The 27,901-nt window shown below is 34.5% G+C and overlaps 1 protein-coding gene across 1 annotated transcript in view; it reads left to right on the forward strand.

The window, feature by feature from the left end:
• LOC128809856 (sodium channel protein type 1 subunit alpha-like) overlaps positions 1 to 26,763 on the forward strand; it is a 91,344-nt gene extending 64,581 nt beyond the window's left edge. The window contains exons 21-27 of the mRNA XM_053982235.1: positions 847 to 969; positions 13,270 to 13,551; positions 20,186 to 20,239; positions 20,577 to 20,714; positions 22,404 to 22,508; positions 22,870 to 23,140; positions 23,501 to 26,763. Of these exons, the coding sequence (XP_053838210.1) occupies positions 847 to 969; positions 13,270 to 13,551; positions 20,186 to 20,239; positions 20,577 to 20,714; positions 22,404 to 22,508; positions 22,870 to 23,140; positions 23,501 to 24,669 (2,142 nt within the window). The 3' untranslated portion in view covers positions 24,670 to 26,763. The remainder of the gene's footprint in view (positions 1 to 846; positions 970 to 13,269; positions 13,552 to 20,185; positions 20,240 to 20,576; positions 20,715 to 22,403; positions 22,509 to 22,869; positions 23,141 to 23,500) is intronic.
• Positions 26,764 to 27,901: the final 1,138 nt, after the last annotated feature.

The following is a 27,901-nucleotide window of genomic DNA, read 5'->3' on the forward strand; positions in this document are numbered from 1 at the left end:
CTGATACACTGTTCTTTATAATAAAGAGTATATGAGAACATTATGCTATTTTTGGCCCAATAAATACTTAAGTAATTAGAACAGCATAATGAAGGAACATTTAGGGGAAATGGGAAACAAACAGAAAGTGATATTTTGGACAGGAGCCATAGCAAATGTGGAGAATGTGGTATTTCGCACTGAGGTAATGTAGGGACATGGAATATTTAAAGGCTTGTCAAATTCTTCCACCTATGGAACTGTTCTTCTAAGGTCTTAGAAACAGCATAGTCCAGGTAAATGTCACCTTGTAAAGCACATAATTTCAGCAGTCAGGCAAAAGGATTAATCAGTATAACTGCCTATAGCAAAAATAATCCTTTTTACCAATTTTCAGGGAGCAATGTTGTTCTGCGATCCACATGTAGTTCAACACAAACTTCAATCACTTCCCTTTCAGTTGTGGGCAATCAAATGACATTATCAACCACAACTACTGATCCCAGAAGTATTGTAAAACAAAGAAAAAATAAGACCAATATCTAAATTGGTAAAAAGGAGAGATTATTGTAATTCAGTTTTTGTGGTATTATATGTCCTCAGATCAGTAGTAAAGGATGAAATTCAGAAGTACTAATGTTTCCAGATATTAGTTATCTTATATTTTTGCTTGTTTGTTTACCTATTCACCTTTCATATTGCTTCTTTCTTCTTCTTTTTTTTTTTTTTTTTTAACTTGAAAGACTCCCTATTCCTGAAGAAAGTGATCCAAAATTAGAATCTTCTAACGAAGTGTATATCTCTCATCTATGGTATGTAAAGTAGAAGGTACCATATAATAATTTTTACTTTCCTGTTTTCATATAGGTCTCTTTGGTTAGCTTAACAGCAAATGCATTGGGTTACTCTGAACTTGGTGCCATTAAGTCCCTTAGGACACTAAGAGCTTTGAGACCTCTAAGAGCTTTGTCACGATTTGAAGGCATGAGGGTAAGACAACGTGAAAGTGTCTGAAACTATGCATGCATATAAGGAATACATGCATGCACAACAAGGAATGACGAGTCCATGCAGAAAGGCTGCACTATCTTTTTATCGCATATCTTTTACTAACAGATAAGCAAAAAGCTTCATCCATTCACCTAAAACCATATACAGTTATCACACAGAACTTATATTCATTAAGGTTACTTTACTTTCTAGCCAATCTCAGGAGTTTTTCATATGAGTCTTTGAAATTGCCAACTATGAACTCTTAACAGAGTCCTAATTATAAATAAAATGTAACACAACTGTATTGATTTATTTACTGATAAATATATCAAAATATTTATACAGGAATCTAATTTAGCATTAGTTAACAAAGATATTTTCTCCTAGAAATTGAACTTCTTCGTTTTTCATTTTATTTTATAAACCCCCTTTAATCTAACCCCACTGAATTTCATTAGATGATACTACAGATACATTCATTTCCACTAGTGGTTTAAATCTATTTCTGAGTTTGGCTGACTTAAAAAGCAAATCAAGTTGTTTGATTCCTCTATGAAGTTATTCTTTCTGTATGTTAAATGCTTCTTTTAGTTCAACTAATCTCTATTCAATATTCAATACAATGTATATAAAGTTATTTCTTGCTACTCTGAATAATTTAGAGGCCCTGCTTACTATTCATCTCACTCAAGAAGGCATTTTATTTTTTCATTTGTTTATACCTTCTGTTCCTTAAAGCCACTGAATACAAACTAACTCTATATGCATGTCAATGAAATATGCTTTAAGAGAATGCTTTTTCCTGCATCATGGAAACATAAGAGGAAACAATGCAAAATCTTCATTAAAAAATCGAAGATTAATTAAGTCAAACTGAGGCTTCTAATTCTTTTCCTGAAATTGTATTCAGCAGACTACCTATCTCCACTTCAGAATGCAGCAGAAAATACGTTGCTAACCAATGATTACTGAATTAATAAATTTCAGCTTTATGCAGCAAATTGACTTTAGCAGTTTTCTCCTTATATGAAACTCATGAAGTGATATTCAGCAGGGTAAGAGCTGGTCAAGTACCACAGAATATGCAACTATTTGATTTAGCCATTTTCTCTTTGTCTTTCTTTGAATGTTCATGAACATTCAGATAAATGTATGTGGTTTTGTGCAGAGAAATGTTGGGAAACTGCTGTCAGCTTTATGTTTTAATGATGTTCTGGTCAGCTGCAGGAGGAATGGGAGACCAGTACAGACATTATTCAGGGAGGAAAAAAAATGCAGCTATTAAAATGATATTGGAAGAAAAGACCATTTCTAAAAAGATGTTAAAATTGATTGCCAAATGTTTTATTCATTTTTTCTGTATCTTTACATGATTGCCTTAGTAAATTTTCCACTTACAAGCTCTAGGATACTTATGCATAAAGAAGCTGTTATTAAGGTACCTGTTATTTGAAATCTATTTATTGCTTTCCCTTACTGCTTGCTGAATAACTATGAAACTCTGCCAGGAGCCCAATCATATGATTGAATTTCATCTACACAACACGAATAATTCATGAGCAATTTACTGGTTAGGAATCACAGAGAAACTTGGAAAAGCAAATAGGCTTCAACCCTATCCTCCAATATTAATGACAGTCAATGAAGTACCTGATTCCAGTCACTTAGCAGATTCGACAGGCCAAATATATAGAGGCCTTATAGTTACTACTTGCACTTCTGAAATAGCGGCTTCTTTCCAAAGCACTTGGCAAGTATTCAAAAGAGCCTACTGACAGTTGTTGGCATTACTTTATGAATGACTCACGAACAGTAAAAAGATTCAAATAATAAATAATTGACCAGCTCATAAAACTATAGTCAAATTGAAGTCTTCTCAGAAACCAAGTTCATTTCATAAGAATTCATAAAAAGAGATTCTTTTGTCTGTCTGCAGAAAATAAAGATAAAACAGCCCTCTTAGCTTTTTTATATTGCCCATACCTACACTGAGCTGTGATAAAACAGTTTATATTCAGCATGTATTTAAATTTTAATGTTTACCTATGTTCAAAACTGTGCATATTTTGCACTGAAAATATAAAATATTTTAAGTATTCCACAAGAGGCTGTGGATATAAGAAGTTCTGCATCATTTTGTAAAACAATTTGCCAAGTACTCAACTATTTTAATTCAATCAATGTTTCTCTTAAATAAGTTTTTCTTTCTGGTAAATTGGAAGAGTGCAGCATTTTACACAGTCAGTACATACTAATGACTATTCTGTTATGCCTAAATATGAAACACACTTCAAATTTTAAGTTACATTCTTAGAAGTCTTCAGCTATACTCTTTAGTTACAATTAATTTTATAATTATGCCGTTTCATAATTATATTTCTAAAGTGAGTATAAGATATATGAATCACTTGCACCAAAATAGTGTACAGGCGATCCATAGCTTGTTCTGGCCTTGAGCACAGAAGTGAATTCTGCCATATTAAAGGCATTTAGAATATCTGCTAGTATACTGAATTCTGAGAAATTTTAATACTTTCTATACTGAATCTCAAAACCAACTCCACCCAGATGCTGGAAGGCAAAGTAAAGGATTGCTTTAATTTAATTTAAATTTCTGTCTTAGGGTTTATATTCTCATCTCAATTAGTGTATGTACTAAGCAGAAGTAGATGCAAACTGAGATTTGAATATACCCATTGCTTTTTGTTTAGCTTTTTATTACTCGCAGTATAATGCTTTTGCGCTAGTTCTGAATTGGTATGCTACTGGAAAATGTAGAATACTGAGTACATTTGCTTTGCTGAGTTAGAGAATTAAGTGACAATAAAGCATGCATTTGTGTCTAACTTCACAAAATAAAGCATGACATGCCGTGCTTGATTTATTAGAGAAATAGTAGAAGGCAGCAAACAATCTGAAATACACTTGCACTTTCAGTTTTGCATGCCTTATGCATATTTCTGGCTGATGGCTTTAAACATTTACTGTATTTCAAATTTCCAGTCCAATTTCATAACTTTTAAAATCTAAATTAGAGTATTTGATGTCTTAAATCTTAAATCTCCTCTAAAATTCAATGGCTATTCCTTAGATTCCCTTACCAGTGGCAATAAGGCATTTTCAAGAGTACTCAAAACTTCATTAGTATGAAAGAAACATTTCTCATATAACTGAGCTATAAAACATAGCATCAAGTGTCTGTCATTACAGATTCACAACTAATAAGAGGCTATGTATTTCTATTTCATTTAGGATATGTTTCAGCTTGGATGGGGTGGACCACTGGTTCCTCCCCTTACCTGTATTGTGGGTACAGTATTTCCTCCTTTTCTACCCTTAATGAGTACAGTCTGACTAATCACTGCATTGTATATTAAGGGTTAGGAGGAGAGACAACCTCATCTGCAAATCCCAGTATCAGTAAAAGTAGATTCTATATATTCATCCTCCACTGCTTCTCAATTGCTTTAAATCTTTGGAAATAATTCTTTGAAATTTCAATGTTAAAGAAAAAACATGAAAATGAGCAAATGGGTATTTTTGTCAGCTATTTTAAGATTTTTAGTGGCTTTTTTAACTGAGATAAAAATTGATTTTCTTTAAAAATTTGAATCTGGTTTATATATTGTTTTGGAAAGATCTATGCTTTACCCTGTTACTCAATTTATAACTAATATACTCAAAATAACCTGAAGAAAGTCTTGAACATTACTCTTAATACCTTAAACACACTGCAAAATACTGTGATCTGAATAGTCACAACTACAGATGTTTATATAACTGCAGTTTAATTTTTTTAGTAATTTAAAACACCCTATATGTTACATTAAGTAAATAATTCCAGATGTATACACACAATATATAACATATTAAATCCCTTCTTGGAATCTGAAGTCATTCTTCTTTGGCCTGTGTTGGAAACTAGTTTTCATAATTTTTTTACAAAATTCCAGTAAGAGTATTATCTTTCTTGGGGTTTAAAAATGTCCTGCAGGAGACATATCAGCGATATACAAATTTTGCATTCACTAGAATCGTTAGTAAAATCCACTTGTTAAAACCACAAACCTTGCAAGCATGAACTGCAGGAGGATATCACTAATGCAGGGGTTTTTATAGCTGCAGTGTAAATGATGGATCAGTAGCAGCCATGTTCAGTGTAAGTTCAGCATCTTATCTCACAGTTAGAATTATGTATTCACTCTCAAGAAAGTGAGTGAATATTTTCTTCAAATTTCTCTTAAAAATAGAGGAATATATTTTGTTGATCTAAACATCATGCACTCATTAGAACTTCCTGAGGACTGTGATCTTATTCATTACCTTTGAGCTTTGAGGAAAGTCTGTTGAGATGTTTTGTGTCTCCTGAACGACAATTAAAAATTGTCGTTCAGTTTAAATTTAAAAATTTAAACTTTGAAGTCTTTCTATGTAGATGTTCATAAATCATACAGGAAGCATGTTAGTATTTTTTTAGACTGTAATCCTACAATAAGAAGAGAGCTTTTGAAGAGTTACTTTATATAATTGAAAATGATACCATTTCTTTTCAGTTTTGTATTTGCTGTATCTTACAGAAAACCCTCACTGTTAGGATCCAAATTTTTAAAAAATTTAATGGGATACATAATATAGTTTGGATTTGAATTGAAAATGTTATAGGGCATGTAAAAGTTGATGACATTTCATTAATGCAACAAGGAGAGCAAGAAATTGGATTCTTTTTACTGCATCCAGTGAAATACAAAGATACTATTCCCACGTCAAGTAACTGCTCTGTTTTCATGCTCATGTCTCTTTACAATATTTACCAGGTCTTCTCAAACTAATGGAGCCCTGTGATTTATGGCTTGGCAGATAATTATTTTATTTTACAATGCATTATGTAAAATTATGTCTTTTCTTCTATATTGTCTTCAAAAGTACTTTTTGCATACTTGATTTCTGGTGAGAAACAGAATCAGGCTGCTCCAGAACCTCATCTTCTGTTAAATCCAACAGTGTAGCTTGCTTTTAATAGACTGTTATGTGAATAACAAATGCTATTGTTGCTACTTTAAACAAGTTAAACTTTCTTATTGAAGCTAGAACAGAACTTCAGAATCACCTAGTTGAACTTCTCTGCTAACAATTGTGGCATTCCAAGATATAAACTCACCACCCAATAGTATGAAATTTCTCCAGCACCAAGTGTTATAAAAATAGTTGGTGCATTGTTTGAGAAAGTATTTTGCTTTCCTTGAAGACAAAATTCACTATGAGAAGCATTCTCCAGTTTGGTGCACTTGTACAGTAACAGTTGCAGAAAAGTAGAAAATACAGCAATTGTCTTGTTCAGGGAGTGATTTTCTTATCCTCTGAGACCTTTTATCTCTTACTTCAGCTTTATTTATTCATTATTGTTCAGATTAAGATTCACTTGTAACTCCTTGACAGGTCTCTTTGGTTCTTTCCACCTGCCTGACTTTGCATACTCTCAGTTAAGTCCAACTTTTTTTACAATCTCTGCTTTAAATGATACTTTTCTAATAATCTTCACTGTATATTCCCAACACAGTCTTCCTTTTGCTCAAAAAATTGAAGACATTGTCATAAATATATTTTTTCAATTGGTTCACACAAGGTCCTTCTCATGCCTAACACTGACAAAATGCATTCAATGTTTGTTTCAGGAAACAACCTTTTTTGCCTTTTTAAAATTTGATTTAAATAATAGTATAGGCCCACCATCATAATTTACTTCTCCAAACTTTTGGTTTACTAATTTTTTAGTAATCATGACTTAAAGATAAACATTTGTTTATATGCAAAAATAAGTGGCTTTTTATTTTTTCAAATTTCTTATAACTTTTCTAAACATTTTTCTAAATGTTTTTTAATTCTGACCTTACAAAACCCTAGATCATGTCTTTAAAAATAAAATATATATGCACACAGAATAGAATAGAGTGTAGAATAGAATATATATAGAATTTGGGCAAACTGTGTAGGATAAGTAGAAACTAGTTTTTTTAGTATACACCTATTAATGGGAAAATCCATTAATTACCTGTAATTTGGGTTGGAAGATAGATAAGAGACAAAGCCAGACTCTTCTCAGACGTGCAAAAATGGCAACAAGACAATAGCTTTAAGTTGGGTTAAGGGAAATTCTTACTTGATGGAAGGGATTTTAGGGAGGTTTGTGGTTCAAATTTTTTCATTTGGGGGATAGGGGTGTTTGATTTTCATTCTGGCGGGGGTTTTTGTTTGGGATTGGGATTCTTTTGGGTTGGGATTTCTTTCTTTTTTCTTTTTTCTTTTTTTTTTTTTTTTTTTTTTTTATGTCAGGTAAATACTGGAACACTAGCACATAGTTAGTGGATTATAGATCATACATTCAAATCAACATGGTGCATGGTGCACCACTCTGATTTCCATTTGTGGGACAAACTTATGAAAATTAGTTTCTTGGAAAAAGTCCATTGAGACAAAATAGGAGTAATTAACTGAAAATGAGAAAGTTTTAATTACTTAGATTACTCTACATTTTTAGGCTCCTAGAATCTAAAATTTCTCCTAGTTCCTCTCTAACCATTATTTGGATCATGTCAAGTAGGTTGCAGTTTCTCTCACAGATATACCTAATTTTCATTCACTGTTGCCTCTACAGCCAGTTCATAGCTGATCACCAAGCACATGCAGCATGCTTCTTCCCAGGGTACCATTCCAAGCTATTCAATGACAAAATTTGTAGTTTTGAGGTAAAAGAATTATTGCAATCTCTCTCTCTCAATTCCTTCTCTCTCTTTCTTCCTTTCCTGTTCTGTCGTCATCTGCTAGACTGCAATATCTCATATGTTTATCACCTGATATAAACATTGATAAAATGGGATAAATTGTCATTATTAACTCTGAGTAAAATTCCCATCTCCAATAGTGCTGTGGCAAAGTACATATACTTTATCCTTTCAATGTAAAGAACTTTTATCCTTAGATAGCCATTGTGTGAATCAACAGGTAACCAGGGCAACCAGCAAAACACAGCTCAAATGCAAAGAGTAAATTTATTTCATTACCTTGCCAACAATGCTGGGAGGCAGAGACACACAGAGACACAAGCTCCCTTAGGGTTACTTCATCCTCGTGGGGACAGTAGGGCTCACAGCCTGCCCCAATATATGAAAGGGCTTTGTGCATGCACAGCTTATCACAAGGCCGTGCTTTTATGAGCTCTCTGTCTCCCAGCAGGAGGCTCAAGCATGTCTGTGAGAGTGTATTATGTCTGCACAGGAATTCTACTTCTCAAAACAGGCAGAGGATAAACAACACTAGGCATAATAAATGGAGTTTTCCCACACTGACATGCTTAGCATTCCCAGCTGCAAATTCACTTTGAGAGAAACTATTCCGTCCTCACCAAATCTTCGTTTTAACCTTTCTCTCTCAACAGCCATCTTCAATCCAACTCCACGTATGCACTCCGATGAGACAGGGTATCTTATGTGGGAATATTTTTCCTGTACTGCATCACCAGTCATTTTCCTTCATGGACACCTCCAAACCTCACACTAAGCAACCATGGCAAAAATCCCAGAGCCTCTGCTGAGGGTCTCTCTTAATCCTTAACACTGGGTCATGTTTTTATTCTGTCTGCTGGCCCTCAGGTCCACTACTTCCATTGCTTTTGTGACAAACATTTTCAACTGACTTAGCTGCTCCTAAATTAAGCCCCATAACTGTTTCCTCCAATCTCACTGATTTACTGCTGTGTTATGACTTGTAGAAGAAGCTCCTCTAACTTCAGAGAAAGGCAGTTTCCATCATCAATTTTACAGTACCAGGGAGAACAGAAAGCCATTATTATAGCACCAGATAGTTAATCTTTCTGATTAATAGGTGGGGTTTCTTCATGGTCTGCCTCAGATGCTCTTTTGATCCCCTGCCTGGGATAGCTACTGTATGTTTACATACAATTACTATTTCCTTTCTTCCCTTGCCTCAACTCTTCCACAGTTTAAGAGAGAATGCACTTGTCTGTTACTTGATACCCACTTGGTCAAGTCAGCATGGTTTCAGAGTCTTCTAGATTTCCTTGTGTGTTGTCCTCCAGGTCCTTCACTATGAGCACATGGTAAATGCAGATCCCACTGTCACCTGTGCCTACATCTGTGTCCATTCATTTACCCTCTGCCATTCCAGCAGTCTTATCTATGTGCTGCACCAAGAATCCAAACTAATTTCTACTTGCTCACTTCTCCATCTCTCACTGCAAATGTTCTCTCTGGCAGCTCTTTGGGAACTTTTCCTATTTAAGGGTAAAATTACAAAGTTGATACGTTCCAAGTGGAGGCAAAAAAAGTACTTAATTTTGAGTAGAAAGAATGTTCCACACACAGTCCTGTAATCTCCCTTTCCATCCCAAAGATGGTAACTTCCTCCTCGTTTGCACCAGGAAGAGAGTTAGGAACTTCTTCACAGAATCTGCAAAAGTTATGGGAAAAGTGGATAAGTACTACTAAAGATTTTTCCTTGTTTGTTTACAGATTTCAGGAGGTCCTGATATATCCATTACTCAGCTCCAATGTAGGAATTCCTGGAAAGTCTGTGGCAGCTGAGGTGTCAGGATCCATGGAAAATACTTTCCCTTGGCAACTAAAATACATTTATTTCTCACTACGTGTTCAGCTACGTCTCCCACAGCAGGAGTCAATCTAGTAAAGATTCTTTATAGTCTATTCATACAGCAGGGAAAAGCTAGTGTTTTGTACAATCCTCATATGAACAGTTATGACACCAAAACTGATTTTTTTTTGTCCAGTTTTTACTGTTTTCTTTGGAGATTTTTTCAAAAGAAGATACAAGCAGCAGCCATGAAAAACATCTGGATTACTAATTTGCCTTGACAGAAAGTCATATTGGCCAGAAAATAGGACATACAATTAGTATTGCAGTAATTCTCTTATATATAAATCTGATATTGGAAGATAAATATTATGTAAATTTAAACATGAAAAATTGTGTATATATATGACATACTGCTTTCTTCTAGAGAAGATATGGTTTCCCACAATTATTTTTTCCCCCCTGGATGAATGTTGACTGAAATGTAAAATAGTCTAGAGCTCCTTTGTCTTTTTAGGCATCAGGTGTTGCTTCTCACTTGTTCTTATTGCTGTTCCACCTACCTGAAGTTATAGGAAGGTGAACAAGCAGAATCAACTTGGGCTTTTGCAGCTTTGCTCACTGGAGTCAGCCTGACCAGCAACGTCCCAGCCTTGAGGAAATTCATAGGTAATTTATAAAACCAAAGAAACAACTATGCAAACATCTTTTTCCAATTTACTGGCATTATATTCTGTATCAACAAATAATAGAAAATAGGCCCATGAGAAATAGCCCCTTTTAAAATGAAAAATGCATTTTGAATCATATATATTTGATCTAGATTTAAAGAGCAAGCAAAAATAGGAGCTGTAGTTGCCAACATTCTTTTAACCTTCTACAGACTCTTTCCAACAAGATGAGAATGGCAATTTTTATTTGGTAAATTAACTCATTTAGAAATCCTAATTGACCTCTTTTCTGCATTCAGTTCACTTTTCAATTGGTTTTCCCTTTCTTTTGTCCATTTGCTGTAACTTGTGTGTAGTTGCTGTCTGTGTATGTATGGGTACAATCTTGGATATATATTAAGTTAATGTCCTGGTTATCCTGAGATATCTCAGCTAATTCCCAAAACAAATACCAAAAAAAAAAACAAAAAAAAAAAAACAAAACACCATTAAAAAAGAAACAAAAAAACCCCCAAAAAATAGAAGTAAAACAGAAAAACACTCATACGGCAATTACCTGCAACTGTATGTGTTGAAGAAATTAAAGACCTCTTGCTAAAGAGGACTTTACAGTCAGCCGAGCATCTGACCAACATGTAGCAACACAGTTTTACATTATAAATGTGATAGGGGTAAGGCTCAACGCTGTTGAGGAAGAAAAATCAAACAGAAAAAAAAATGCAAACAGAAAACAACTTCTAAAGTTTTAATTTTCTTTTCTTCTTTTCTTAAAAAACTTTCCAGGGGGACTGGATAGCTCAAGGGGTTGGTAATAGGATACAGAGCCTTTCATCTCTAGGTCACCAGTTCGCATCCAGGCCAGGTCAGTAGTGACCAAAAATTATTACCATTTGATGGGTTTTCAGTGACCTCTATGAAATAAGTTGTTGGAAGCATTGTTGGAACAGTTGCTGGAAGCTGTTCTCTTTTTATCCAAGAAGATGTGGCTGATCTTTCCATAGTCTCAGTGGCGAGACTGCATTACCTGGTCATCTAAAGATTATCAAGTGCAAGACGCACTGATGCATTTTGCAGAAATCTTTTTTTCTAAAACTATTATCAATTCATAATTGTTGTAACAGTTATTGTTGCTGTTATTATTCTGCTGCCTGTTCTGGATCTGTGCTGTGGTTCAATGGATGTCAGGCTTGTTATAAAGATAACTGCTACAGGCACTCAATTTTTGCAAAACCATTCTTTGTGTGAGCAGAGGTAACCTTGATTCATTTGAGTTGCAGAACTAAATCCCCATCTTTCTTTCTTGACATCTTTATTTTCAGGTTTTTCATCAAGACTAAACAGAGGAATTCAATCAGTGTAACACATCTGGAACATTTTTATGAGTGGGGGAAAAAAAGACAAACACTAGCTGGCCTAGAATTTCAAAGCAGCAATAGCATTATGCAGTATCATAGATCAGGTCAGACTTGGAACAAATTTATGAATTTCTAATTCCATTTCTAATTTTTATGTTCTCAATTCCATGAAGCTAAATAGCAACAGATTTATTACTGGTATCCTTTCATCACCAAAAATACAAGCAATATAAAAAAAATTTTAAAATTTAGAAGTGCTAAACTTAAAAAAACAAATCATGGTTTTATAGAAGATAAGGGTTATTCTGCTACAGAAAGATCCCATTTCTACTGTCAGGCAATGGAGGAGACCATTCTAATTGAATAGAAAATATGCCCTGAAATCAACATTTCTACCTAAGATCTCTAAACAGATCCTAATTGCTGGCCATAATCTTTGGGAGGAAGAGGGGAGGAGGATGCTGAGTGATGAATAACACAACCACAATATTCCTCTTCCAAAGGCCTTCTAGAGGCTGTGAAATACAGGTGGTAAGATTGAGCAGTTCTGAGCTTGCTCACAACTATGTTGGTAGTGGGGAGAATGCATCTATATTGCAGGGAACAGAGATGGACTAAGACAACTTAATGTACTCCAATATCCATGCCAATCCTTTCCTGCCTTGCTGCAGGACTTAGATTATTGAAAGTCAGAATCCTACTTCATATTTTATTTTACCTTCCTACCAGGTCCCAAAAGTTTACAGAAGAAAAAATGTGAACTTTTAAATAAAATAACTTGTAAATGAGAAGCTGGAATTGGATACTTAAAGAAAAATAACTGCTCATCACAAAAGTTTTGATAGGTCTGACAGACACATGTGATTAATTTCTATAGATATCAGAAAAATGCACCTTTTATCTACATAAGATAGATTGACATCTTGCCTGCAAATATCTAAGAAGGTAACCCCCCAAAAGTAATTCAAAATGCAAAATCTGAAGTCCTAAATATATCCTTTTTTAGATAAATTAAGGGTATTGCTAATTTAATTAATGAAACAACAAGACTGGAGCTTGAAATAAATTATGTTGATACAAGCAGACACATATTGCAAACCTGTCTTGCTTTCGTATACAAAGAAATTAATCTTTGTTATAATCTTGCATGGAACAATAAGGCAATAAAGTGATGTCTTTAATTCGTGCATAATTCTTTTATGTAGAGCTTAGTTTCTAGATTCATGGCATTTATATTTTTAGCTTAAATTTCAAAACTATGCTGATCAAATCTATAGACTGCCATTTTGCTTTAAACATTTTTTAAGCTATAATAATTTCATTCATTTTTAGAATTTTATTATGTCTACATTTTTCATTTAGCACATTTTTCTTTTTTATCTAGAACAAGTCAGTGTCAGGCATCATCTTACTACTGCCAAGTCTTCTTTTTTGTTTTTTCTATTAATTATTGTCATTATCTCACTTATTTTCTTGTCATTACATGAACTAATGTCAATAATTTAAAGGAGTGATGCAATGCTACAGTTATTAATGTACTGCTTTAAAATGTATAGTATTAGTTTCTGAATAAGCATTTATTAAGGAATGGTGAAACAATATATAAAAATGTATTGCTGTAAATATGCTTATATTCTTTTCTCTTTCCCCCTGTATTTGTGTACTAGGTGGTTGTGAATGCCCTTTTAGGAGCAATTCCATCCATCATGAACGTGCTTCTCGTTTGTCTTATATTCTGGCTAATTTTCAGCATCATGGGAGTAAATCTGTTTGCTGGGAAGTTCTACTACTGTGTTAACACCACAACTGATGAAAGGTTTGAAGTCGACCAAATCAACAATTTTAGTCAGTGCGAGGAACTCATAAAAAACAATCAAAGTGCCCGATGGAAAAACGTGAAAGTAAACTTTGATAATGTAGGATTTGGGTATCTTTCTTTACTTCAAGTAGTAAGTGATCACTCTTTATATACCTTTTCCTGTTTATATGCAGTAGTGAAAAGCAATTCTAGCAACAAAGAGACAAAACATTTTCCTGATGATTTTTATCTGTGACTTAGTAGTTCTGCTACACTGCTACACTGGTAATTGATTACTCTTTTCATAAGCAGCAAGCAGAGTCCTATTTATGGCACCCTTAGTCCTTTAGCCACTTCTAACTTTTAAAGTTTCTAGAATTACCTAGGGATGGTATTCAGGTATCTAAATATTTTAAGTTTTCCAGTTGCTGAAAAAAAAAAAAATCTCCATTGGTGTGATTAAGTCACAAAGAATTCCAGGTAATTAATCTCATCTCAGGTTTGTGGCTGCTGCCAGAGCAGATCGAATCTAAAAAGCAATTTCTCATTCAGAAGAGAAATAAGAAAAGAAAAATACCACTTGAGACTATAATTATGATTTTTTTCCTGATATTTCTGTGCAAAAAGACTTCATAGAGTTTATTTAGCAAAATCTGAGGGAAGAAGAAAGAAAATATATGCAGACAGATACTATAAGAATATGCCTTCAGTATCAAAAATTATGTCCTCACAACACCGTCTATCTGACAATAGCAATACCAAAAACAATACCAATCTGACCCAGCTTTAATCAAGAAAATGCTGGACTTTTACCTATGCTGTATACCTTCAGCAATTTCTATGGGGTTTTTTTGGGTTTTTTTTTTGTTTGTTTGTTTGTTTGGTTTTTTTTTTTTTTTTTTGAGGTTACTATCTAAATCTGCAGTATCTTATGTTTATTTTTTATTGCTTTTTAAATTAGTTTCCAGATTTTATGTTGTTTATACAAAATCCCAGTAAAACAAATCATTAACATGATGCAGTGGTATGGACATAGTCCTGCACAAGGTCTACAGCAATAGTTCTGAGCAATGTGAACTGCCTCTCCCACCTAATACAGCATCTTACCTGTGTGACTCGTAAGTCTGTACATTTAAATTTCATTGTGATTCCTTACCTTACTGGCACATTGGGAAAGAGTGGAGAGGGACCAATAGTACTAAAGAAATAAAATACTGAATTGAATACAAGTTGATTCTGGTAACTAAAGACTTTAAGTACTTTCTTTGCCGTGTTTATGAAGTCTACTCACCCATGGAATCAGAAAGCTTCATTACAGGTGTTCAGGAGAAACAAGACACCAACAAAACTCTTTCCAAGTAGTTTGCAACTTTCTTTCTAGTAGTAACCTATTCTACTCAGGGACACATGTCTTTATTCCCGGTTCATTTCTTTCCTGGCTTCGTGGCTGCAATCACTACCCCTCAGCTACTTGCAGTCATATCTATTTCAGTGTATCTATGCATAGATTATTTCATCTTCTATTTATTGAAAAGACACAAATATTTCCATTCATGAAGACTTAGATTCTTAAATTATTGGATTTTTTGGGAGGCAAATTAGGAGAAATTTGACAATCATTCCCACAATTCCAAAGGAAAATTTAATCTAGACCTAACACAGAGGGACCTAGCTCTCATGGAGGACAAGCCTGTTTGTTTGTGCACCATCTACAATGTAGAGATCTTGCAAGAACATGAGACCCTCACTTAATCATGGAGGTTATTTTGTGTGAGTAGAATGTCCATGACAACAGTGCTTAGTTTTTCTGTATTGCTAAAATGCTTGTAAAATCATCAAGACCTTTTTGTTTGACATAGCAGAAAAAACAGGGGCATTTCTGTCACTGAACAAAACATCATCCCTGCATCTTTTAAGATTTGGTAAGTAAGCCAGTAGTAGTGATTTTGCAGTTATGGAATGATAAGAGCCCTAGGACTGAGAAAGAATATCAGCTTGATTTTCAGTTAATGCATTAAAATGTGGAGAATCTATGTATTTTCACCTTCAAGAAAACAAGGCCACAATTCATAACTGTTTGAGATTCTTACATTGCTTTCTCAATCAAAAAAGACTGATAAGGTAATTTTCTATTTGATATATAAAGTATTTTGGATCAAACTCTAGAACAGGACTCCAAAGCCATCATGTTTCAACAAACATGACACTTGAATAGGTATGTCATAGCTGTAGATTTTCCTACCCTTCCTAAACAGCTTGCAGCAATAGGAAGAAGACTAAATGCTAAGGTATGGCTCAGTTAGAGGTACACATTACTGTGTCAGAAACAAAGATAAAGCTATTGAAAGTTTAGCAGTTGGCCTAAAATTATATACTGAGCCTGAAAAATCTGATTATAATGATGCAAGTGGATATGCTTCCTGTTTGCCTAAAGTGAACATGAATGGCCTTTCCTACTGAAACCATTTGGTTCTGCACTTCAACAACCTCTGGCACAAACTTCTGCTAGTGCTGGACCTGAGAAAATAAGCCCAGGGAGGTCAATGTCATTTTTCTAATAACAATTTCTGTGAAGAGTATCAGTGCATGAATTACTGATGCAAGGCCAGGAGGCTAGAAAACAAATACAGAAAGCTTCCTCTTATTCCTCATTATTTCCATTCTCCATTCCTTCAGCTTTTCTGGGTTACAAGAACCATAACCTTACTATCTGTATCACTAATTGAAGTGAATACTAATGAAAGTTAGAATCATTTTTATGACAAAAAATCAAAATGAAAACAAGCCAAAAGAACTTCAAACCAAGGTACTGAGGGCCTTATTATTCTAGGAAAGACATAAATGAGTCCTGTAAAGAATTTTTTTTAATGCCTCCGGCAGTATATGGGTCTGTTCATCACAGAAAACTCTTCTTTTTTTAAGAGTGATATGGAAAAGAAACATACATATTTCACAGAGAAATACTCAAAAGCAGAGAGATAATTTCAGAAAGAAGTATTCTGGGCTCAAAAAAATGCAAATGTGTGATAGTAACTTTAAGGAAAAGGAACTCTCTAACAAGCTCTTTCTTGAGTTTACTGGTCAGTGATGCTGAATGACTTTCTTGAATGAGGGGCCTAGGAAAAGAACATTACCTAAATTTTGGTTGACATTTCTTGGGTTTTTTTCTTCCATGGGAGGCATTTTTGCATGGTAAATCTTTAGTATTATAGCAATGTTATAATTCTTTCTGCCCAAAAATACAGCCTAAAAATACAAGTCATTGATAAAACCAAGTTTTATGGACTTTGTTGATCAAACTGTTTTCCAGAGTTCTTTCATAATTTGAAGTTGGAATATAATTATTCATACCATCAGTCATATAAGCACACATTTCTTCTCTAAGAATTTTTTCTTCTACAATATAGTGTAGATGATGTTGTTTTATGTGGATCTTCAAGCTTCTTTTTTTCATTTCTTGGTCTGAACTTGCTTGAGTATTTATCTGTCCCTAAAGAGAAGCATCAAAGCAGAGACAGATCTGCTGGAGAAATTCCTTTCACAATTGTAATACACCAATGAGTGAAGAGGAAAAGGTTGGTGTACACAGAGATCTGGCTTCTGCCCTGATAATTTTATGGCCTTATGCCTTTTAACTTGAACTTAGTATTTGGATTTCTTGGTAAGTAAATCTCCCAGAGGCCTGCTTTTATCCAGCTAGTAAGAGTATACCCTGCTCACCAGGAAAAAATGTAACAAACCAGTGGGTCTCAAAGCACAATATTATACTCTACTGTTACTAATATCAGTAAGACCACACATCTCTTGAAGTGTATGGTAAAAAAAAAATCAGAAGCTGAATTCTAAGGCTAAAACTTTAGGGTACTTTCAAAGTTCCAGCAGGTTAGTATTTTAAAAGCAAGATGGTATTGTATCTCCAAAAGGGAATGTGAATCTTCGTGGTGATTTTTTCTGGTAAAGAAACTGAGTGGTAAAACTCCAGCATGACTTAAAACTTCATTAGAAATTATTTATCAGGGGGAGAAAAAAACTATGATTTTTTAACAGTAAAGGAGATGGGAGATGTTTGTTCCATTGTTTTTTATAACTACATTTGAATCTGCATTTGAATGTGTCATTGAAATCTCCCTGGCAGAAAAAAAAAAAAAAAAAAAACATTTGCAACAGATGCTGACTTCAGTTATACTGCTGTAATCTTTGAAATCAATTAATTATTCCTGATTTAGTGTCACTGAGGAGATACAATATTTTTTATATGGTCATATGCAAAATGGAAACTAATCATTTGATCTCTTGGTCATTTTCTGTGTTATTTTCTTTCAGGATACAAAAATACACAAATGACACCTTATTTCTCTTAAAGAGAACACATTGCAGATAAATATAAACAGGTCTATGCATCTACAGCAGACATGATGCTTTCACTGAATGGGATATCTTGACTCTCTTTCTTAATTTCTTCAAAAATTTTAATGTCTTAGAATTTTATGAACCTCATTGTGGAAATCACAAGATAGCAATATGTTATATTTCTATTTTTCCACCCCACACTCTTTTCAAGTTTCCTTTTTAACAACAACAATAACAAAAACAATAATAATAATAATAATACAGCTCAGTTCTTTAGCTCTATTTCCTATCACTAGTTAAAGGGTACTGTCTGTTTATAGTGCAGTACTTTAGTGATGACGGTGAAGCTTAATATTTTAAAATTAGTCTATTTTCATTGACTCTACTTAATCTAGGCTAAACCAATAAATTTCAAAAAAAGCCAATAATTATTCTGTTTTGCCTGGAAGATGATATGCAAAGATCATCATGTGTCTGAATCTGAGGCAACAGCACACACTTTCCACAGGTGCCACTCCATCATTTGCATCATCTTTCTGAAGAAAAACTCTACCCATTATCTTCATGTGGTGTTTCAGACTGAAGTGCTAATTTCAAGTCATGATATACCAAAAAATGCAAGTAGTGTACCAAGACAGAAACAAAAGTAGCACTGTAAGACATGATATAATCATCTTGCCCTATTTAGACCTTGTTAGATGAAATACTGAATACTGTTTTAGTTGCCATTACTAGAGATGAACCATTGTAATAGAGCTCAGAGGAAAATAAGGGAAGTGATCAGAGTTCTGGAAAACAAGAGTTGCATGGGAAGACTAAAGGAACAGTGATCACTACCTAAAAAAGAAAGATGGCAACCATCAATTTGCAAAAAGTAAGAGATGCTGCATGAAGGTGATTCCTGCAGTTCTCCAAATATGTAATGGCTATGACAGGTGAGTCTTAAATGGCAACAGAAGGATGTAAGCATTAGGAAATAATAAAAGGAAGCTCCAGAATACATATTTTTAATAAGGTTGTGGTGCATTCACCATTAAAAGCCTTTGAGAACAAATTAAGCATATATTAGTAATTACATAAATAGACCTTATCTACCTCTCCTAATCCCTTGCAGTCCAAGCATTCTGCGAGGACTTTAAATTCTTCAGCTGACTGCTACTTGTTTCAGATTTATTCTTGATTTATTCGTCCTCTGATACTATATTTTGATTTCACCATCATACTGTTAGTTACCTGAGCTTTATATTTCCTGTGTTGACCCCAAGATGTGAAAGTTGCTGCACACTGGATTTGCATCTAAGGATAATCATGCTCCTTTCAGTATTCCACTGTTCCAAAAGTGTAAAGGACCTTTCCTTTAAGAAAATAATTTCTTCTCATTTTAAGTTCACTTCAGGATGATGCCAAACTGCTCTGTGTCCTGCATAAAAAAGAGGTTTTTTGAAACTTCCACTAGAAATGAAACCTGAAGATGATGGTGATCCAGTAAAAAACATGGATGAAATGTGTTTCATTCCTGATTCTATCCTGCAACTGGTCTCTGTGGCAAGGACAATGAAGGAACCAATGATCTGCAGTCTTGTTTTGCAAAATTGTAATGAGGCTTAAACAACATAGAATTATTTCCTTTTTTTGCTCTATTTTTGGGGCACAACTGGATTAAAAACCAAGTGATTTCTACCTGGAGATGTTGCCTAGTTAAAAGAGAACTAATTGCCACAACAGAGTAAATTACTTTCTGTTTTGAACATTCTGATGAAGCAATCTACACCTCACTGTCAAATACAGAAATGTACAGATTTGGGCAGAGGAAATACCTCCAAAATTTTAGTAAATGCTGTCATTTATGAGGCATATTAAGTATTCAATGCACATTAAATACTTCCTACTACTTTATCTCAGAATGTATGAGACATCTACATCTAGGCTCTGTAAAGCACAATATATTGTATTTAAAATGAACATAGAATCACTAAACCAGGTAAAATCTTTCAATTTATATTCTGATTATAGGAAAATACCTTTTTTGAAATTATCAAATTTTTGGTTCCATTTTGTTGCCACCTTTCTGACTCAGGACAGAGGAACTACATATTAGCCTTAATTGGTGGCAACTCAGTTACATAAGGCTATACACCCAGCTGTACATAGCTCTTGCAGCTGACATGATTTGATGAACTAAAATACCTTCTCTAATTTTTGTTAAACAGAAATCAGAAATAAATTAATCCTACTTACTGTTTAAAATGTTCATATCTAATACAAAGTAATGGGATACACAGCAGTATATCCGATGAGCAGCTGAATAGAGAGCCAAGAGGCAAAACACTTTAGAAATCTAATGCTACTAATTATTCCTGGTGCTGTACTGAGTTGCAGGAAATTATTAAATGAATTGTCTTTAGAATGCTTAAACAGGTGTGTACTGTTTACAGGCTACATTTAAAGGCTGGATGGATATTATGTATGCAGCTATTGACTCAAGAGATGTAAGTACTGCAAATATTTTAAATTATATTTTTTTTTCCTGAGGTCTGTCTATCTACAAGTGTGTATTTATCCTAAATAAGCAATTATATCCATACAATAGAATGAAAAAACTAAATTGATTAGTATGAGATTGTGTTAACAAAATGTGGACAGCTGAATGCAAACTGCCAGGTGCTATCAGCAAGAGGTAGAATAGAAAAAATATATTGATGTAAGTGATAGGAATATTGTCCAAATGCAAAATATTGGTGACACTTTGTGCAAGGTTGCCACTTGTTTGGTTGAAATTTTCACATGAAGTCTTAGGAATCATATTTCACTTTTTTTTCCCCTTAGGTGTTAGAGCAACCCAAGTATGAAGACAACTTGTATATGTATTTGTATTTTGTCATCTTTATAATTTTCGGGTCTTTTTTCACCCTGAATTTGTTCATTGGTGTCATTATTGACAACTTCAATCAGCAAAAAAAGAAGATAAGTATTGTTTCATTTCTCTTCTAAAGATATTCTAAAATAATGCATTTTTGCAGGTGCATAATATATGGAAAGTACACCCATAGCTTGTTCAAAATTCAAAAAGCTGCAGTATGTTATGACAAAATCATACCTGCAGTATTCATTAAAGTCATAAGATTTTTCATTTTGTGAGCAGGACAGAACGTTCTGTTGTCAATTCCCAGTTTGGTCTTCCTCAAGTCATTCTGCTTTTTCATAACTAAACTTCATTAAGTCTTCCTGCATGATCCAACCCCTTAATTAGGTCCCTACATTAAAGCACTCATAATTTCTTAGGATTTTTCCTTCTTGATTTTTAGTATTCTATGAGCACACACACACAAAAATAGCTAGCTAGTTATGAAACAAAAAATCATTCCATCAAACAAAAAATCATTCAAAATCATTTCATGCAGTTAAAGATGATGTTTTAATGATCTGATCCCAAGTATTCAAGTTCAATTTTGTGGCACTGAACAATCTGAAACTATATAGAGCAGGAGTGGTTTGTAACTATTTCAGGACCTTCTTTTATTGTTTCACAGTGCAGATGTAGATAATCTCACTGGTATAGATTGTCTGAGTAGGAGATGCTTGCCTTTAAAATTATTTTCTTTAAATAGATAAAGCAATGAAAGCTCAAGGACTAAAGCAGCTATGAATTACTAGTTTATTTTTATTTTACTGGACTGTGTCACTGTCTTTGGGTTTATGTTAATAACGAGAAATACTAAGCAAGATTTTTGGACGCTGTACATGTAGAAACGTATAGGTATATGGTCAGGGAACCTGCCCAGCTTACAGTCCTTGCATTCCCACATCTTCAAGCTTCCCACACAGTCATCCACAAAGGGCTGTATTCAGTCCTGTGTCTGCATTGGCATTCCTGGAATTAGATGTCTGCAAGTATCTCTTATCTAGGAAAACTTTTCTTCAAGAGGTATGGGAAGTCTCATAGATTTTCATTCAAGCTGTCTCTAAAACAAGGTTACTATGGATTTTGATTAGAAATATGAAGGACCCGTAATTCCTTCTTTACCTTCACTGTCGGACTTCAAAGGCAGGTTCATGCGTTTGCTAAATACAACTTCATTGAACACAGAACTAATCAAAATAAAAGACTTAAAAGAGAACATTTTGCTGTTAATAGTACCAAGGGTGCTTCAATCTTCAGCAAAGTTTCTCCTAAGTCTGATAATCCATTTTCTCAAGAACCTTGAAGACTTTGGGCCCCAATGCTAATGTGATTGATAAACTAGAGATACCTAAAGCACATTCCGGTACTGAAAACCTGACTTTGTCTTTTTCGTTTCTTTCACTGAAATCACAGTTCAGAAGTGACAGTATTGAGCAGCCCAGACTATCTGAATTTATCTCAAATACTCTTTACTGTATCTCTTACTATAAAAGAAAAGAGGTAAGGGAAATGATATCTTGGAGTTCCAGGAAAATAACTGTAAAAAGATGTTGCTTGCATTTTTTTTTCTTTTTTTGAGCGATACAGTACCGGATGTCCAGACTTCTAGACTAAATGCCTAGATCGTAGACAGATGCATTTGATAGCTGAGATATTTTTCCCGATTTAGTCTCCTTGATTTTTGAATCACTCAGTTTTTTCAGCACTGCATATAAATGTGATTATAACCAGTTCTGATTTCATGTTTTTACTTTGGAGGTCAAGACATATTTATGACAGAAGAGCAGAAGAAATACTACAATGCAATGAAAAAGCTGGGATCCAAAAAACCACAAAAACCTATACCAAGACCAGGGGTAAAATTATTTATACACATCAGACAAATAGCTATTTACAAAGAGTTTTTATTGATACAGGGAGAGCAGAAATATGCCAATTGAAAGTTATCAGTAACCAGGGCATTAGTCAGCAGAAATGGAAAACAAAAATTAAAAAAAATTAGTTTTCACTTACAACTATTTTATTTATGAATATGTAACACAGGAGGCTGAATTAAGTTGATGTATTTGAGTACTCAATTAGTAACTAGTGTACACTAGTTACAATTTTATTGAAGTCTCATAAGCCTTACTGCATGTGTTTTTCTACTTTCTTCTAACAGGAAATGTAAATAAATTACAGTTTGTATTGGATGTTTCTTTTTTCTTTCTTCCTCAGAATAAATTCCAAGGAATGGTCTTTGATTTTGTAACACAGCAAGTATTTGACATCAGCATCATGATTCTTATTTGTCTTAATATGGTTACCATGATGGTAGAAACTGATGACCAGAGCAAAGAAATGGAAAATATTTTATACTGGATAAACCTCGTGTTCATTGTCCTTTTCACTGGAGAATGTGTTCTGAAATTAATTTCACTTCGCCATTACTACTTCACTATAGGCTGGAATATTTTTGATTTTGTGGTTGTCATTCTGTCTATAGTAGGTAAGTCTTGTTAATTAAATTAAAAGGAAGATAAAATGAATAGGAGGTGAACTTTTTCTTGAATAGAGCTATATGGTGAGCTTCTGCCATTGCAAGATTTGCAACCAGGTCATTAAACTTTACATTTTAACTTGCAATTTAGCTAAACCATCAAAGCTGTTATAATCATCCAACATTTACTGCACCTGCAAAGACTACGTGTAACTGCTAAAACAGAAATTATGCCAGTGTAATCTACAGAATATCTTCAATTGCTTCACGAAACTGCCAATTTTAAAACTGTGTTTGTAAATTTCTATTGTGATATGGAGATTAAGTGGTAATGTACCTTTGTTGTTTTTTCTTTTTTTTCTTTTTTAGGAATGTTTTTGGCTGAGATGATTGAGAAGTACTTTGTATCTCCCACACTATTCAGAGTCATCCGGCTTGCCAGAATTGGTCGAATCCTGCGCCTCATTAAAGGCGCTAAGGGAATCCGCACTCTGCTGTTTGCTTTGATGATGTCTCTTCCTGCTTTGTTCAACATTGGGCTGCTGCTCTTCCTGGTCATGTTCATCTATGCGATATTTGGCATGTCCAACTTTGCCTATGTCAAGAGGGAAGCTGGGATTGATGACATGTTCAACTTTGAAACGTTTGGCAACAGCATGATCTGCCTGTTTCAGATCACCACGTCCGCTGGCTGGGACGGTTTGCTCGCCCCAATTCTCAACAGTGGGGAGCCAGACTGTGACCCTAACAAGGCTCATCCGGGGAGCTCTGTGAAAGGTGACTGTGGCAACCCTTCTGTTGGGATTTTCTTCTTTGTCAGCTACATTATCATATCCTTCCTGGTAGTGGTGAACATGTACATTGCTGTGATTTTGGAGAACTTTGGTGTTGCTACTGAAGAAAGCGCTGAACCCTTGAGTGAGGATGACTTTGAGATGTTCTATGAAGTCTGGGAGAAGTTTGATCCCGATGCAACACAATTCATGGAATTTGAGAAATTGTCTGATTTTGCAGCAGCACTTGAGCCTCCTCTTCATCTACCCAAACCTAACAAAGTCCAGCTTATTGCAATGGATCTGCCCATGGTGAGTGGTGACAGAATTCACTGCCTTGACATCTTGTTTGCTTTCACAAAGCGTGTTTTGGGGGAAAGTGGGGAGATGGACGCCCTCAGAATACAGATGGAAGATCGGTTTATGGCATCCAATCCTTCTAAAGCTTCCTATGAACCAATTACAACCACACTGAAACGAAAGCAGGAAGAGGTGTCTGCTGTCATCATTCAGCGTGCTTACAGACGTCACCTTTTAAAACGAACAGTAAAACAAGCTTCCTTTATCTATAACAAAAATAAAACTGAAGGTGGGGCTGGGCAGGGTATGAAAGATGAAATCCTTATTGACAAGTTAAATGAAAACTCATTCACGGAGAAAACAGATATAACGGCATCAACAGCAGTTTGTCCGCCTTCTTATGATCATGTAATAAGGCCAGTCAAAGAAAAGCATGAAAAGGAAGCTAAAGATGGTCAGAAATAAGAACAAATAGCAAGAAAAATCATATATGTGCAAAGTAGTTCATAGGCTGTAGGGATCATGTGTTTGTGTCAACAGGACTCCTGAAGGAGGTCTATGCCAAACTGACAATTTTTACAAATATACTGTACATTAAAGGTCAGTGCCTATTAAAAGACAGTGACCTCTTGTCAGTGACTGTGATAAGAAGAAACAACCTTGACAGGAGGTTACTGTTCTCACTACCAGCTGACACTGCTGAAGAGGAGAGAAGAATGGCTACACAGACTGTAGGGACAAATTAAAGGGGTGTGAAACCAAGTATTTGTGTGTTTAGCATAAAACAATATGGTAACTCTACCCACTGTTTGCATTTCAACTGCCACATACTTCATATTTTTACAAAATCTGTGTTGGTGGATTCATCTTGTTTTTATTCATATGTTGTTTATTATATGTGACTATTTTTGTAAATGGGGCTTCTGTTGGGGAAGGGAATTAAGTACACCTTTACAGGTACAAGGGCCAGGTATTCTATTATACAACTAATATACACACAGAAATTATTTGCATGAAGGCATGCTGCACTTATAGATCATGCATGAAAATAACATTAAGTCACAAAGAACAACAGATTTTTTTAGCACAGTGTTTCTGGAAAGGAATAACAGATTTTGAGGTGCTTAATTAATGTATTCACATCGTATCATGTTCAAACAAGTCTTAGTATGCCTGTAAAGTCCTCTACAACTCACAAGAACAGTAAATATGGTTTACTTTTTGCACAGACCATTAAGTCTCAGAAGGTGCAAACTTCTTCCTAGGTCTGGAGTCACAGATATTGTCTTTGTCAAATGTCTTTCTGCATACGAATACTAAATGAATCTGCCTCAGCCCACCAAACTGATCAAAAGAGCCCTCTATAAAGTTGTTCTGCTTTATCCTGCAGTATTGTTTAGCCATCTTCAGCTCTCAGTAAGGTTGATGTCGTACACGTTAATGAAAAGCCCTCTGCTATGTAAATAATTTTTAACCCGTGGTGCATGTTTGAGCAAACAGATAATGACTTTAGCACATTTATTGCATCAAATATGTACCACAATAAGTGTAGTGTGCAAGCATTCAACAGGTAAAATGATGTATTATCTACCATTATAGATAGTTTGGATGCAATCAATGCATGTTTATATTGCCTATGCTGCTATTCCTTTGACTGTCCAGGATTCTTAAACATGGGAAGCCATACATCCGAGCTAAATGAAATAAACTACGCAAAAAGACCTCATTCCTCCATACCATTAAGCAATATTTTGCAGCTATTTAGGAGCCTATTTGTTTTACATTTCTGAATTTTCAGTGAAAAACATATAATGTATATCCAAACTGTACAGATGTTGAAAACTACTAAACCTGTTGAAAATAATGTTAGGATTTTATAAGCAAATATAAATACTGTAAAAATCATTTTATTTTATTTTTCAGCATTATGTACATAAAACAAGAACTGAATTTTACCTTCAGGTTGATGTCACAACATTTTTGTTACTTTCAGTCCATAGCACTTTTTCACAGAAGAACTCCTGAGAACAAGATACAACTAAATGAATGGATAACTGTAGGATCTTATTTTTTACAGTATTTGCCAACATATGAATAATTTCTGCTAAATAAGTTCATAATTTGCTTCCAAAAAGCTATGTTTTTGGGTGGTTTTTTTTTTTTTTGCAGTTGGGAAATGGTCTAAAGTTCAAATTGAATGTCTAAGCAGTGCCTGCATCCTAAGTTTTCAGATACAACCTTTCTTTCAAAGAATCCTGAATCTTTTATCATGTTTACTCACAGATTTTTTTTTCATTCATGCTGCACTAGAACAGTTCTAAATATTATCTAGGGTCCACGATATTTTTTCACAAAGAGAAAGTAGCAAAATTGTATAATCCAATCCATCAGGACATTTTTTGTTTCTTACACAGGAAAATTAAATATAGATTACTTTTATTAAAATTATTGACTAAATCTGTATTAGTGAACTGCATGCAGGAAAATGCTATTACCCTAACTGATGCTAAAGAACATTATTAATGCGTCAGAATAATAAAGATTACATTTTTTATTGTATGTTCCTTTTGTATTTATTATCTGACATTAATATAAAAAGGGTATGCTTTTAAACCACAGAATGAGAGGATACTGAAAACCTCTACTGCAACTATACCGTTCTTCCATGTAAGGAAATCCTTGGGACTTGCTTGTTAGTCACTAATTAGGAATTTGTTACTTGATGTGTGTTAGACAGTGAGCATGACACTCCTGCATGTATCAATAGCTCTGCCCTGCGTGACTCAGGAGCAGCTCCAGGCAGTGGGTGCACAGCCATCGAATACCAGAGCTGCCCTGAGTGTGTCCCAGGAGGCTCAGAGCAGGCACAGGGATGACAACTGAGCATTCAAGAGTTTACAAAGACCAAATGAGGACAGAAAATAGTACTAGATCCATGACATGCCCCAACTTGGGTTGAGAGCCAGTTTATTCTTGCTGGGTCCTGTTCACAAACAGGCTACAGAGCATCTCACATTTGAGTGCATTTCTGAAAAAGATGAAATGGTGTTGGAATGTATAAATCATTGGTCTTTTCCTCAGGAATTTTAAAAATCTCTCTGGAAGCACCCCATTCCTAGAAGCAACCATTGTTATTGTGGATAACAATAGGGGAAAAAAACAAATACATCTGGAAAGTGAGCCTGTTCCTTATTCTTTATTAATTGCTTCAGTGAATTTCTAAAAATATTCATTTTATATGTTTACCTAATTTTATATTGCATTTCCCTACAAATTACTGTGAAAACACCCACAGTGAATACTGAACTTCATATGAAACCAGTTGATAAGCAGCTGTAGTCTGTATGCTTGATTAGTGGCAGAAATAAAATAGCATTTTCCCTGAAATTCATCAACAATTTTTTCAAGGGAGGGAAATTTTTCTCTGTAAAATTGTTGTGAAATTGTTGTTGTTATGAAAAAAGAGGTCTAGAACTTTCAAAATGCCTAAGTATCAAAATGAAAAGATAAGTATTTTTAGATTAATATGTGGACAAAATATGTCTTAAATGGTTACCTTAAAGTACAGAAAAAACCCCAACTTGTTTCTCATACCTCTAATAGGTTTTAAATGTTACAGAAGCCTAAATGTAGCTTCAGAACAAGACAAGCAGAACTTAAACACAGCAGGAAAATCAGAGGATTGTCTTGGCCAACA

The sequence above is a fragment of the Vidua macroura genome, chromosome 7, assembly GCF_024509145.1.
Source record: "Vidua macroura isolate BioBank_ID:100142 chromosome 7, ASM2450914v1, whole genome shotgun sequence".
Lineage (NCBI taxonomy): Eukaryota > Metazoa > Chordata > Aves > Passeriformes > Viduidae > Vidua > Vidua macroura.